The sequence below is a fragment of the Rhinopithecus bieti genome, unplaced genomic scaffold (assembly GCF_001698545.2).
Source record: "Rhinopithecus bieti isolate Rb0 unplaced genomic scaffold, ASM169854v2 scaffold_11944, whole genome shotgun sequence".
Taxonomy (NCBI): domain Eukaryota; kingdom Metazoa; phylum Chordata; class Mammalia; order Primates; family Cercopithecidae; genus Rhinopithecus; species Rhinopithecus bieti.
The window spans coordinates 2,716,141-2,730,671 of NW_016807378.1; the positions used below are offsets into that span (position 1 = coordinate 2,716,141).

Below are 14,531 nucleotides of genomic sequence, written 5' to 3' on the forward strand. Positions count from 1 at the left end.
AAACTGTCCTAAGCTCTACTGACATCAGGCAGTATAAAGAGATTTATGATTTACGATTAACGTGGGCCTAGGCTTATAAGTTCTCCGGCAAAGATGAAAACAAATGACTGGTTCCTAAACCTATTTATAGTGTAGTCTTACAGAAAGCTCTTCATGAGGGCTGGTGATTGATCCACTGCTTGGATCCAATGCTGTCACACCACAGGAACCTCCAGGCAGCAGATCCCCAAGTATTCTGCAGCTATAAAGCATGGCTTGATTTCCAAAGCAGGGCTGGTGGCATTGCTGTTTCCATTGCCTGCCCTAGATACTAATATTTTCTCCCTTGAAAACTCCTGGCAGATAATGAGAAACTTTTCTATGTGAGGTACTCAATAATCTTTCCCTCATGGGAACTCTTGAATTTGCTCCCTCAATTAACTGAACTGACAGTTCCCCATTCCTTATTCTTTCTCCCTTCTTCCACTCACATGGAAGAAAGCCTCTGAGGTGCCAGCAAGCCTCCCTAGCCCTACCAGTATGCTTTGTATCCAGCCTCACACAGATGGATTTACTTCAAGGAGGAAGTAGTCCAACTTGTCTCAGCAGTCACAGTTGCAATTCCATACTCCCACCCCCAACATTTCAGATCTTGGGCAAGAGGCTCTCTAGCTTAGGCTAAGAGTCATCAGTCTTACCTTCTTGCCTCCTGGAGAAGAGGCATCAGGAGGAGGCGTACTCGTGATGTTCAGTGGGCTGGAGCCACAGCTAGAAGGCGATGACCCTCTTATCCTGTCAGAAAAGAGAATTACACTGCCTTTTCTTTTTTCAGTGGAGTGTGTGTGTTTTGTTAAGGGGTAAAGGTGAGAAAGGGGATGAAGATCTAGATTAGGGTTTGGCAAGCTTTTTCTGTAAGGCCCAGATACTAGGCTCTCTGGGCCATACAGTGTCTGTCACAAAAGGTCAACTCTGCCTCTGCAGCTTGAAAGCAGCCACAGTCATGAATCGGTGTGGCTGTGTTCCAATAAAACTTTACTTACAAAAACAGGTGACAAGCTGGATTTGTTCTGCAGGCACCTGATCTAGAATGCAGTCCCTAGAGTCAAGCATCTCACTGATAAAGCCCTTGGATTGGAATTTGCATTCAGTTGGTGAATTTCAAGTAAGTGGCCAGTTTTATTTCCTCACAGAATCCAGGTGAATTGGAGGAGGCCTTCTAAGATCAACCTCCATCTTTGATCCACAGCAAAAAATTTATCCCCTTCTCCACAAACACTGTTTAGCTAGTGAATACTCTCAGGACATGGAGAGCACCAAGCTCTAAAAGGTAGCCTAGGGGTAGTGGTAGTAAGAGCAGTCTTCGAAGGCAGTGGTTGATGAAAAATGGGTCCAGGACTTTCTTATCTAGCATATCTCTCAGAAGATTTATAGAAGGGAAGACTTAGAACTGTAAATCCACCTAAACACTTGTCAGGCTGAAGGACCTCAGGAAAGAATCCATCACTTGGCATTGCAGCTAGAGTTTAGGGAGAGTGTGATGGCAGTTGTGTTACCACAGGGCTCTCAGCTCCTACATGGATGAATGCAGCTTTTGGGTGACCCAGAGACCACTCCTCCACCGCCCAGAAGTCCTTTCGTTCTTGTATTGCCTAGTTCTCTAGATTTGAGAGTGAACAAGTTTTCTTTCTGGATTATAAGCTTCTTAACGGCAGTTTACAACTACGTATCATGTATTCTCAGCATGCACAAATAGCTGCTAATTGCTTACGGAAAAATTGCTGAGTGTCCCCTACCTTTCCCTACTTATGTCTATGAACCACTATTTTCCCAGGTTTCTCATCTTAGAATTGCTGTTTCATCATTCCTGATTTCATCTTCAAACGCTAGACCTTAGATTACTGATTTCTCTTTTGGCAGTGTCATCTCTGTCGGATAAGGCCTCATTCCTGGGTTATCAAACATGCCCACCTTCTCTCTCCCTATTCCAATGCAACTTCCACAAAGCGTAACACAAGACTTTGGATGCTTGTTCAGCATCCTACAACAAATGGGGTCTTACAGATTTCTTCCAATCCAAACTGCATAGTATCATTTCTTGGGTTTCTTAATCTCCCATCATAGCTCTGTGTCTCCTTCCTACACAAAGCCTGCCCAGTTAGGTAGCTTGTTTCTTGACCCTGAATTTGCCACTCACATGCCCACTCAAGAATATCCCTGACTTTTCTAGAGGGAACATCCACTCTCATTGCAAACCCTGGCTAAGGCCAAGTTCAGATCTTTCCTCCTTCACTTGCTTTGGCCCATGCACTCTCCCTTTTTCCTGTTATCATAAAGAAAATAGACTTCTAAAAGATTTTAAAATTCTTGAGGTCAAGGACTGTTTGATACTGTTCTTGGATGGTCTCAAGCAAAGTACAGGGTATGCAAATGCAAAGTACAGGGTTTGAACCTGATTACACTGCACACTACTCTCATATCTCCTTGATGCAGAGGTAACACCCACTAACCCTGTGGGGTTGGAAGAGAGCTGTGTTACCTATGGAGATAACAGCCCCTTTATGGGCCAATTGGAAAACAGTCCAGCCTCTAATTCTCCTGACAGAATCCAGTGGCAGCAGTTTTTTCTTCCTTTTCTTATTATTATGTTACATTAAGTTGCGTTCTGAAGAATCTGCTTACCACCTTCTCTATTCCCCAAATTTGGACAGACTTATGATAACTGCGTCCCTCTCAATGATTGCTCTTAAAGACAGATTTAATTAATTTTTAAGCACTCACTATATGTCAGGCTGTGTTCCTGGAACTTTCCTGAGTGCCCTCACATTCCTAACACAATTCTTGGGAAATAGTGCTTTCTTTTTATGGTTTAAGTCAACAGACAGCAAGAGGTTAAGTAAGTCTCAGCAGAGCCAGGTAGAGAGACAGGCCTAGGACTCACACGCAGGTGGACTGTTTCTAAGCTCCTTCTCTTTCATATGGAAAGGAAGTCTCTCCCAAGACAGCTAGTAATAACTAGCTGATCTGCTTGATCTCTAGTACTAATCCTGGGCAGCTCTTTGATAGAAAAAAAAAAATGAATGTTTTGTTAAGGTCCAGATCACTCTGATAGTTCACAGCTCTACTCCTGCATTCCCGTAAAGTAAAGGTACATCTGTCCGCACTGGGAAGCTCCTTGACCCATAAGAAAGTCTCCTCAGTAATTCTCTTTAGCTCTGGGCTGTTTTGGTTTAGCATCTTTATTTAAGGCAGGATTTCTTTGTTGGGTGGGGAGCGGGGAACTGTCCTGTTTACTGTAGGATGTTTAACAAGCAGCATCCCTGGTCTCTTTTCACAGGATGTTTCAGTAGCAACCTCCCACCCAGTTGTGAAGACCAAAAATGTCTCCTGACATTGCAAAATATCCCCTGGGGGAAAAAATTTCCCTGGGTTGAGAACCACTGGTTTAACAGAGGAACTAGAAGGTGTTACTTGCCTGTGGATTTCCATGATTTCCTCAGCAATCATTCGGCCTATTTTCCTGCCCCAGCCCGGGTTCCCCTGGAATCCCTGGAACAGTGGGGTGGGTCCTCTTTGGGCCACCTACAACAAAGGAATCTGAGAGTAGGAAAGGGGAAAACTGAGGAAGAAATACTATTATGTATTAAAGTAAAACCAGTTTATCCCATGATCCACTTGCAGTTCAACATCAGCGTTGTGCCTTGAGGGACTTTAGGGCTACAGCTTGTCAGGAAAAGGCATTCCAGCAGGGAAAGGCTCATTTCCTTCTAGGATCTGAGGCTAGTTTTTTCCCTTCATGCAGCATCTAATTCTTTCCCTTCATGCACTGAAAAAAAATATTTATTGAAGACCACTGTATGTGCCAGGGTTACAGAGACAAGTCCCTGCCCTCAAGGAGCTCACAGTTTAACAGGGAAACCAACAGGATGAACACAATGGCTATAGCAAAATGTCGTAAGTTTGACAGGCAAGCACAAGGCAACCAACTCATCTGGGGCCAGGTGCAGCTTCTGGAGCAAGTTCACCCTGAGCTGAGTCTTGAGAGATGAGTATGAATTAGCTTGGCAGAGAGGTAAGGAGGAGAAAGCATTCTAGGCACAGCAACCAACACGTGCAGGAGCACTGAGGCAGATTAAAACTTGGGAGACTCCTCCAAGGAATTCATCATGAATGATGATGAGAGCATGATAGATGAAACTGGGGCAGCAGGTACCAATCTGATCATGAGGAGCCTCTTGGATGCCGTACTAACGAATCTGGACAGTTTCCACAAGGGAATGAGGAGTACCAAAGGACAATACACAGAAAAGGCACAAATGAGATCTGAGTTATTAGAAAGTCCACAGCAAGGAGAATGAACTACAATGGAGGATGGGGTGGGGAGAGTGGGACTAGAGTTGCAAAGTGATTTGCAGTGATCCAGGCAGCAGATGAGGAGGGTGAAATAGCAACAGTGGTGATGAAGTTTAAGAGACAGAAGGTTCAGGACTCCGTGTTTAGATATAGTGGGGGAGAGACAGCAGCCAGGTTTCTGGCTTAACCAATCAGGTGGGGGAGTGCAGAAAATCAGCTTGGGATATTCTGAATTTCAGGTGCCTCTGGGACTCCAGGTGGTTCTGTCTATGAGGCATTTGTAGAGACAGATCTGGAGCTTGGGAGAGTTACTGGGGCTGGAGATGTGGATGTGGGAGTCATCGATAGAGATGACTGATGGAGTCATCGATGGGGGCTGCAGCCATGCATGTGGGGATGGTCCCAGGAAGGATGAGTCCAGCGTGGACAGCAGGGACAGGGCCAAGGCTGAGCCTGAGAAGGGAGCCCACGGGGTATGGTACACACCCCAGTGCCGAAAGACACCTTCCTGCCAACTACAGGAGCCAGTGACAGTCACCAAAGAGCACTTTACCTCATGGCCGCTAGGCAACACAGGAGGAAAGCACAAGGGGAGTAGGCAGTTTGCAAGCTCAAGGGCTTCCAGGGGCTGGCAGCTTTGGGAAGTGCATCAGTGAGCTCCTAGTATTCTGGCTCAACAGAGAAAGTGACATGACAGTGTCCTCGGCATTCATGGGGAAATCTGCACATCATCCCCTCTAGACCTCCCTTGTTCCACAGAATATGAATGGAGGGGACCCTGAATACTTTAGGGGAGGATATTTGACCACAAGCAGCTTCTCACAGGCAAGCCCCAGGGCCCCAGCAGCACATAGTTACCTTCTCCAGAGGGCAGCATGCTGTCCATGCTGTGGGGGGATGCTGTGAGCTGTGGGAAGGTTGGGTCCCCGCCTTCCAGGACGTTGGCTCTGTGAACATCCCAGCAATAAGGAAACGTGAGTCAGGCCTGCTCAGAACTGTGCACCTTTCAACTTGGCCAAGGTGTCCGGTGTCCACTCTGGACCTGGACAGGCCAGAAAATGAAGTGTCTGTCTGAGTGGGTGAACAGGTCTCACTGTTTGCATCCTGGCCTTTGGCCCCACTGCCTGCCTGGGCCTTCCTAATATGTATGGGACACAGTTCAGCAGAGGTGGTGGCTGCAGTAACCACTGCCAGCACTACAGCACCTCCTCCTGCCAGCCTGCAGTGCACCTAGCCCTGGCCCCTCATGCAGCTCTAACGATAGGTGGGGTTTTGGACACTATGGGGAAGGAAGAATGGAGAGCAGGCCTGGCCGAAGAGAGGCTCCTTCACCTCCCTCTGCTCATCTAGCAGATAGCAGCCTTTTGAGATGGCATTCCAGCTGCCAGTGCTTGGACCCCCTGCCTGATAGGTATGGAGACCTCCCCATCCTCAGCCAAGGCTAGTGTGAGCTAGTGCCTGTATGAACCTTTCATAGATTGTCAACTCCTTCCTCCACAGCAGCACAAGTGGATGCCTAGAGTGCAGGGCCTGTGCAATTCAAAGGTTAGCTGCTTTATCTGGAAGGAAATGTTGCTGTTTCCTGCAGCAGTTTTATAAGCCAGGGCCTGCACGGTGCAAATACTGAAGCTTGTCCTTTGTTAACAATCCTTTCTAGCTTCTGCCAGTCCTGAGGCTTCACAGGTATTAGCAAGATGGCATTAAAGGATGTGATACCAGGCCGGGCGTGGTGGCTCAAGCCTGTAATCCCAGCACTTTGGGAGGCCGAGACGGGCGGATCACGAGGTCAGGAGTTCGAGACCATCCTGGCTAACATGGTGAAACCCCGTCTCTACTAAAAAATACAAAAGCTAGCCGGGCGAGGTGGCTGGCGCCTGTAGTCCCAGCTACTCGGGAGGCTGAGGCAGGAGAATGGCGTAAACCCGGGAGGCGGAGCTTGCAGTGAGCTGAGATCCGGGCCACTGCACTCCAGGCCCGGGTGACAGCGGAGACTCGGCTCAAAAAAAAAAAAAAAAAAAAAAAAGGATGTGATACTGGATGTTGCCTGCACCCCATTTTCTAGATAAGGAGCCCTAGGCATCTCTTTGAAGCAAGGGGAACTTCAGATATAGGAAAAGTACTTACAAAACAACAGTGTTAGTTGAGACAATATATTCTACTTCCTTGGTCCAAGGGTTCATGAAACTGAACCATCGACTCCGTAGTGTGATAAAAGAACCATCTTTGATTTTAAATTTATAGCAATTAGTTGTAATTTTTTCTCTCGTCTGTAAAACTGAAAATGTAAAGAAAACATGAACATGGTTGTTTTCTCAGACGAAAGTATTAAACAGGACATCCAGTACAAAATAGTAAAGGTACCTGAGCAACGAGATCGCTCTTTAGTAAGCCAAGGAAACCCCAGTGGTCAACACTCAGGAAACAGGTTGTTTCTGAGGGTCTAACTCAGAGCCTTTCAATTCATTTGTGAAGCTGTCACAATTTTCCATAGTCTGTAAAATTGAGGCTCTAGGGAATTACTGACTGCATGTTATATATCTAACTGGAATCAGCTCTAACATGACCACCAGCAAATGAGAAGGCACTGTCCAAAATGTCATGCTTTATCCCAATCACAAAGCCCAAGGGCAATACAGAACTTATTTCTAAGAACATCCACATCGACAGAGGCCACTCACCTATTCAACCTCATTCTTTCATGTAATAAACATGTAATGAGCACTTCTCATGTGCCAGGCACTGGAGATACAAGAGGAGACAGGCTATGACTCCTGCCCTCAAGAAGAGGAGTGACGGAAGACTATACAGGGAGAAGAGATCAGAGCCTTGAGGGATGAACACGAGTTTGCCAAGAGAAGGAGGGAGGGAAGAACCCAGCAGTGTGTGAGGAGCAGCAGGGTCTGGTCGGGGAGGGGCCAGTGAGAAGGTCAGGGTGCCTGGAGCACAGGCCTCTGCAGGCAGGGATGGGGACTGAAACTGAGGAGGTGGGCTGGGGCCAGGAGGTGGAAAGTCTCACATCTGAATGCCTGTCAAAAGCGTTTGGGCTTGAGTCTAAAGCAGGAGGTTTTTAAGCAGGCTGATGTTATCAGTCTCAATCTATCTGGGGATGATGGGTATAAATGGGATAACTATGGAAGATGAACTGGGGGTGAGAGGGAGCAGGGAAACCCTGAGAAGTCTATCACAGGTCTCTAGGTAGGCACAAGGGCCTGAACCAGGGTGATGGCAGTAGAGGTGGTAAAAAGTAGACTTTTGGAAATGCATGTCTGAGGTGAATGAACAGGATCTGGTGGAGACACAGTGAAAGAAGGGGTCAGTGTTGGTCTCTCTCAGGAGGCTGCACATGGAGCTACAGTATTAGTCAAGACAGAAAGTACAGGAGGTGGTGCAGGCTTGAATGGAAAAGAGAATCAGATCAGTCTTGGCCGTACTAAATCCAGGGTCTGGGAAAACCCTCTTAACAAGAGATGTCTTTCAGAAACTGCCATGCAGTCAGCACAGGGCAACTACAAGGGGATAAACAGTGCCTGCAGGCATCAGTTTCCTCTTCACACAGATGTTCTGACCTGAAGAGTCCTAGGCTGGCTGAGTCCTACATCCTCAGTGGACAGATTTCCCTGGAAGGTCATGTGGACTAGTCTAGAAGCAAGGGGACACTTTAAACTTAAGATCTTTTATACATCCTAGCTTACCTTGCCTATGACATTCTGCAAGATGTCCTATGTCATCTTGGTGAAAGTATTCATAACACGATGTGCCTAGAAGTTCTTGTGGTAAATATGCCAAAATAGCTGTTGCCCTAAAAGGGAATAAAGGAATATTTAAAGAAGAAAAAGCCATTCAGACGATTAATTGCAACTTTGCAATGGATAAATCCTGCTACAGCCTATGAGAGCAAGGTCAAAGCTGCACGCAAAAGAGCTGGATGGATTTTCAGAGGGCTCACTGTGTGGATCTTTTTTTTTCAGGCATCTGAATTTAATCAAAGCTATAAAAATAGAGGGAAACAAAGCAAAGAAGCTTTGTAAAGGGACTATTATCATAAGAAATCAAATCTGAGGGGGCTTTAAAAATGGTAAGCAGTCAGGCACAGTGGCTCATGCCTGTCATCCCAGCACTTTGGGAGGCCGAGGTGGGCAGATTGTCTGAGCTCAGGAGTTCAAGATTAGCTTGGGCAACATGGCGAAACCCTGTCTCTACCAAAAACAGAAAAATGAGCTGGGTATGGTGACACACATGTATGGTCACAGCTACTTGGGAGGCTGAGGTGGGAGGACTGCTTGAGCCCGGGAGGTCAAGGCTGCAGTAAGCCAAGATCTCGCCACTGCACTTTGGCCTGGGTGACAGACTGAGATCCGTCTTTAAAAAAGGAGCTACATTAATTAGATTAAAATGTGGTATAAATCTAAATCTCAGTGCAAGGCTTCTGGTTTTTGCTGCCTCCTTTTTATCAGGACAACCAAATGCCAGAAGCTGCAGCAGCTGAGGCCACAAGACAGCTGAGACTGTCTCCTTTTCCAGCATGTTGTGGCTGTCTCTAGTAGCCAGAAAAATTATTAGCCTATGCATATTCTGAAGGAAAGCAGTAGGCAGCAGTAAATTTGGGACACCTGGGTCCTTGGTCCAGGTCTATTACCAATTAGTTGTGAATCCTACAGGAGACCAGTCCCCAGGCTGGGCCTCCGTTCTTCATCCATAAAATAAGGAGGTTGGATTAGATCAAGGCTGTCCAACAATAATTTCTGTGGTGATGGAAATGTTCTACGTCTGTGCTGTTAGCCACATAGGAGGCTACCATGGCCAATGAGTATTTTATTGGACAACTCAGGACTAAATAATTGCTTCCAAGTCCTAGATTCAAAAGAATTTCAATCACAATAATGGTCCTGGAACATTCCATAGATTCAGAAAGCATGCTATCCCTACTATTTTTCTTTCAGCCATGGACATCAAGGCACCCACTTAACTGTCTCTATATGCCAAAGAATGACAGAAAAATCTCTGTATTTATGATGATATCCTATTGAATCTCATTTTTTTTTAACAGAGACTCACATCACTTGTCTCTTTCTTTTTTTTTGAAACAGGGTCTCGCTCTGTTGCCCAGGAGGAAGTGCAGTGGTGCAATCACAGCTCACTGCAGCCTTGATCTCCCAAGGCTTAGGTGATCCTCCTGCCTCAGCCTCCAGAGTAGTTGGGATTACGGGTATGTGTCACCATGACTGGCTAATTTTTGTATTTTTAGTAGAGACAGGGTTTTGCCATGTTGCCCAGGCTAGTCTCGAACTCCTGGGCTCAAGTGATCCACCCGCCTTGGCCTCCCAAAGTGCTGGGATTGCAGGTGTGAGCCACTCCACCCAGCTTTGTTTCTTTCTTTCTTCTTAGAAAAGTCAGCTGATGGCCCAGTCTTCTCTGCTTTTTAGATCAGGGTTGAAAATCCTCTACCATCATTGCTCAAGGGTAGTATGTAGACTCTTACCTCTGGTCTACAAAAACAAACTTTCCATCTATCGCGTGCCGAGAAACATATTCCATAGATTTCACCCTGATTTCCCCATTCACTGGTTGTGGAACTACATGAGAATGCAGTCGTCCAATTGCAACGAGGCAGCTGAGGTTACACCCCTCATTGTCTGGTTCATTGTCTTCATCCAGCCCCATCTTTGTGGGTGGCCAGCTTTTCAAATAGCCTGTGCTGTGGATTGTGCAGAAGCTTTTTCGATCTGCTAGAAGGCAAAGTTTGTGGTTAGTGTCAGCACTAGGTGCGGGTCATAGAGGTGTATGCAGCTGATGGTGGGGTGGGATGTAGGTAGGGAGTAAAAAAAAAAAAAAAAAAAAAAAAAAAAAATCAATGCTTCACTCTCCAGAAGTGAGCATCTAGTGAAAGGGGTAGACAGAAAGAAAAACAAACAACTGTCATCCAGTGTCAGTATGCTTAAGCAGGGCCAGTTATACCATGGGCATTTATTACATACACCAAGGAAGGAATATCTAACTCTTCCTAGGGAGAGGAAGGCTCCCCCAAAAAAACCAGTGGAGGAGGTGGGTCAAGAAGGATGAGCAGTGGCTGAGGGACTAGAATGTATAAAGGCTGAGGACATACAAAGGCACAGAGGAACAGCGTATATAGGAATGGCCAAGAGCTCTGTGTAGTTGAAGTGAAATTGGAGGTACTGGGAGTGAGGGGCAAACTGGAAAGGCAGGTTGGGGGAAGATTAAAAGGGCCATGGATCACTTGCTAACCAATATGTTGGTCTATTTTTTTTTAAGGCAGGAAATGGAGAGCCTCTAAAGGTATTTAAGTGCAGAAACAGCAAAATCAAATTGTGGTTTGGATGCTGTAGGAACAGAGTGACGTGTGAACTGGAAGAGAGTAGAAAACAGAAGCAGGAATGCTAGTTCAGGGGCCAGTGGCTATAATACAGCAAAAGATGAGCAGGACTGAACTATGGCAGTGCAGTGAAGATGAGAGGGAGCAGAGAAAGGAAGCAGGAGAAATTTCTGAGATCAAACTATTGGGATTTGCTATGAATATCAGGCTTAAGGGAAAGAAACAAATGAAGATGACTCCAACTTTTCTGGATTGGGTGGTTGCTGGTGTCATTCACTGACTCAGAGAAGAGAGAAAACAGACTAGCAGAGAGAGAAAAAAAAAGATTTTGATTCGGGACACATTAAGTGTAGAGCGCCTATAGACTTCACCAACAAGCAAGCCACTATGGAGTATCTGCCAAGCGTGGAGTGTGTGCTGGTTACTGGAATAAGAGTGAAAAACAAGTCAGACATGCCCTTGTGGAGTTCACAGCCTAGTGGGGGAGACAGACTTTAAACAAATAATCACACAAATAACTATATAACAGCAAGTATAAGAAAGCACTAGAAAGCAAACCAGAAGGGTGCTATAAGACATAAGTCAGTTTGAGGTTGGAGACAGCCATGTGAAGGGAGCTTATGGGGAGAGGGAAGAAATTCCAACCAGAAGAAACAGCATGTGCAGAGGCATTGCCCAGAAAGGGCTTGCGGCATCAAAGGAAGTCAACATGGCTTACATGTGCTTAGTGGCAGGGTCAGAGGCTGCATGGTCACGTTAAATATTTTGAGCTTTTCTTCAAGAGCAATAGGGAACACTGAAGGGTTTTTAAAAGGGGACTGATAAAAAGATCATCCTGGCTGCTGTGTTGGGGGTGGGGAGCATGTGTGTCTATACTTTCGACCTGGTGAGAATTGGGGGCAGCTGGGAGCTGAGTGACAGTAGGCAGCATGGAAAGGGACAAACATTTCAGAGAACTTTTGCAGATGGGACTCTCTGTAGCAGGATTTCATAACTAATGGGATTGAGGAGTGGGGTGGTGAGACAGAAGTGAGGGTGCCTCCCCAGCTTCTAGCATGAGCAGCTAGCTGGAAGGCAGTGCCATTTATGCTGGAGGAGAGGCTCAGGTGATTACTTTGGCATGTATCCTGTTGGAGATTCCCCTGAGATATCCAAGCAGGTTGATTTAGTAAGCAGTACATTTATGAATATGGAGTTCAAAAGAGAAGTCTAGGCTGGAAATATGAACGTGGAAGTTGTTGGCATTTAAAGCCAAGGGAGTAGATGATGTGACCTACAGAGAGAGACTGCAGACAGAGAAGCAGCCCAGGACAGAGAGGAGCAGCCAGCAAAGGGGACAGCAAGAGAGCCTGTAGCAGCAGGGGGTCGGGGAGGAGGAAGAATGTGGTTTCATGGAATTAAGGGAAGAGAACACTTCAAGAAGGAAGACAAAGGAAAAGTGTGCATTCCATTTAACAACATGAAGGTCACTGGTGAGCTCAGAGTAATTTTGATGGACTGGTGGGTGTTCACGAGGCAGTTAGGATTGTGGCTGAGAGTATTCTTCCTCAATCGCATTATAAACAGAGGAGTCCTCTCCACAAATCTCTGCCATCAGGCTTTTCAGCTCTCTCCTCTGCTCCCAACTGCCCTACACACAGGGAGGACTGCAGGGTACTGGCTGCAGTTCTGGGACCTGCCACTCTGGCCAGCCAGAAACCACGGAACCAATGCCCTGCTGAGAGCTCCACTGTAGAAAGCAAGCTTCACCTGTCACAGGGTTTTAATTGTTACCTTTTTTCTTTGAGCAGGTAGAGGGGAAGTCCTTGTCTTCAACCTTTACTGAAGGCCTGTTACACTTCATCCTACAGAAGAAAGAACGTCGTGCTCCAGAACATAATCGAGATGGCCCAGGGGTTATATCTGTTTTAACTGGAAGTCCAGCTGCAAATCAATACACAAAATGTGATAAACTGAGAGCAGTGTTGTCTGTCAGGAGGGGGAGTGTGACCTTGAGCAAAGCCTTTTCTTGCCTGCCTCACTGTTTTATAATGATGACATGAGACAAATATCTCCCTAGTTTAGGCTTTAACAGATGCAGCATGGATAGGTATGTTGTCAGTCTGGAAATGTTTATAAATCACATAGAGTGTGCTACTAAATAAATTGATTAGGTACTCTGGGGATGAAAAGAAATATACTATGGGGTTCTTGCCCAACAGAAACTTATGGCTGACAAAGGGGAAATGGACGTGCACCAAGAAAAGATTAATAGTAGGACAGGGTGATATAAGATTAGTGCCAAATAAATGGCAAAGACAACCTGTGCTTCCCAGAGGAGAAAGAACTTGGGCTGGCACTGAAGGATGAGTAGGATATGGATATTGGGAAGGAAAGGAGGGAGCAGGACTGCCCTAAGTTCTCAAGCTGACTTGTAGGCCAGAATCCCCTGGATGCATGATCAACCTACAGATTCCTGGACCCCATTGTAGATCTGTGCTGTCCAATGCATTAGCCACTAGCTGCATGCAGCTACTGAGCACTTGAAATGTGGCTTTTCTAAATTGAAATGTGCTGTAAGTGTGAAATACACACAGGATTTCAAAGACAGTACAGAAAAATAAAAGAATGTGAACGAACTTATTGTTTATAATTATTACATGCTGAAATAATATTTTGGAGTTAATCTTACATTTATTTTTATTTTTTAAAATCTGGCTACCAGAAAATATAAAATTACACATGTGGCTCATGTTTGTGGTTTGCATTATGTTTCTATTGGACTGTGCTGTCCGGAAAAACCAAATTAGAATCTCTGGGGGTGGAGCATGACTATGTTGAAAAGCTCCCAGGTGATTCTGAGGTGCACACCTCCTTACCAAACACTGGCTAGGTGTCAGTACAGAAGCCGAGGGAAAACACACCCATGGCCATCACGCGAGCAAGTGTGCCAAGGAATGGCTGCTGCCCAGGGCTCCTTCTGGGCTTCCTCCCTCCCATCTACCTCCCACATTGCCAGCTCTGTGATCTCCCCTAGAATGTCTGCCGCACCCAACTCAGAGCTCTTCACTGTGTCCCCACAGAACAAAAGGTCTTCATGCTTCAGCCCTTCCCCTCCCCGCATGTTTTGTCCAATAGCACCAAGCAAGCCACGTGGCTCCACACCCCTGCACCTGTCCACAGATTGTTTCCTCTTCTCTCTTCCTCCCTTCATTACCTGGCAAACATTAATTCATCTTTTCAAACCCACCTCGGTTGTCATCTACTCAGTGATGCCTGTCCTTGCGCCCACATGAGAATTAATCATCCGTTCTCTATGCCTGGCACTATTTCTATGGCTGCACCTATTACTATGCAGGGTGCTGTCTGTCTCCTCGTTTCTCTGACTATATGCTAAGAGCCTCAAAGGTAAGGACCAAATGCCATTCATATTTTTCTCCTAAGGTCACTAAAAAAATCCAAGGCAAGACTATAAAGGACAACAGATACCAAAGTCTGCACCTTACTTTTAGGAACAAGAGGAGTGCTATAATGAAGAAGATGATTTGAAGGAGATTCCTCTGATGGTGTTTCTTTCCAGGGATTAACATGGACAGCTTGGGGGCAGGACATTAGTTAGGCCATGACTGCACTGGGCCAAGGTGAATGCAACACTGATACTGTTCTTGCTATGTGCTAGGAACTGTTCTGCCTACTTTATATACATTAACACTTTCAATCCTCACAACAACCCAATGAAATAGGTACTCTTCCATAAATGAGAAAACTGAGACAGAGAGAGGTTAAGTAACTTGCTCAAGGTCACATAGTTAGTGAATGGTGGAGCTGGAATGAGCCCAGTAATCTCCCTTGTGTTCTCATTCCTTTTTTTTTTTTTTTTTTTTTTTTTTTT

The 14,531-nt window shown here is 45.8% G+C and overlaps 1 protein-coding gene across 1 annotated transcript in view; it reads right to left on the minus strand.

Moving 5' to 3' along the window:
• Nucleotides 1-14,531, minus strand: part of BMAL1 (basic helix-loop-helix ARNT like 1) — a 115,100-nt gene that overhangs the window by 5,323 nt on the left and 95,246 nt on the right. The window contains 8 exon segments of the mRNA XM_017881560.1: nucleotides 678-771; nucleotides 3,452-3,496; nucleotides 3,498-3,558; nucleotides 5,188-5,276; nucleotides 6,454-6,604; nucleotides 8,022-8,128; nucleotides 9,809-10,055; nucleotides 12,434-12,583. Of these exon segments, the coding sequence (XP_017737049.1) occupies nucleotides 678-771; nucleotides 3,452-3,496; nucleotides 3,498-3,558; nucleotides 5,188-5,276; nucleotides 6,454-6,604; nucleotides 8,022-8,128; nucleotides 9,809-10,055; nucleotides 12,434-12,583 (944 nt within the window).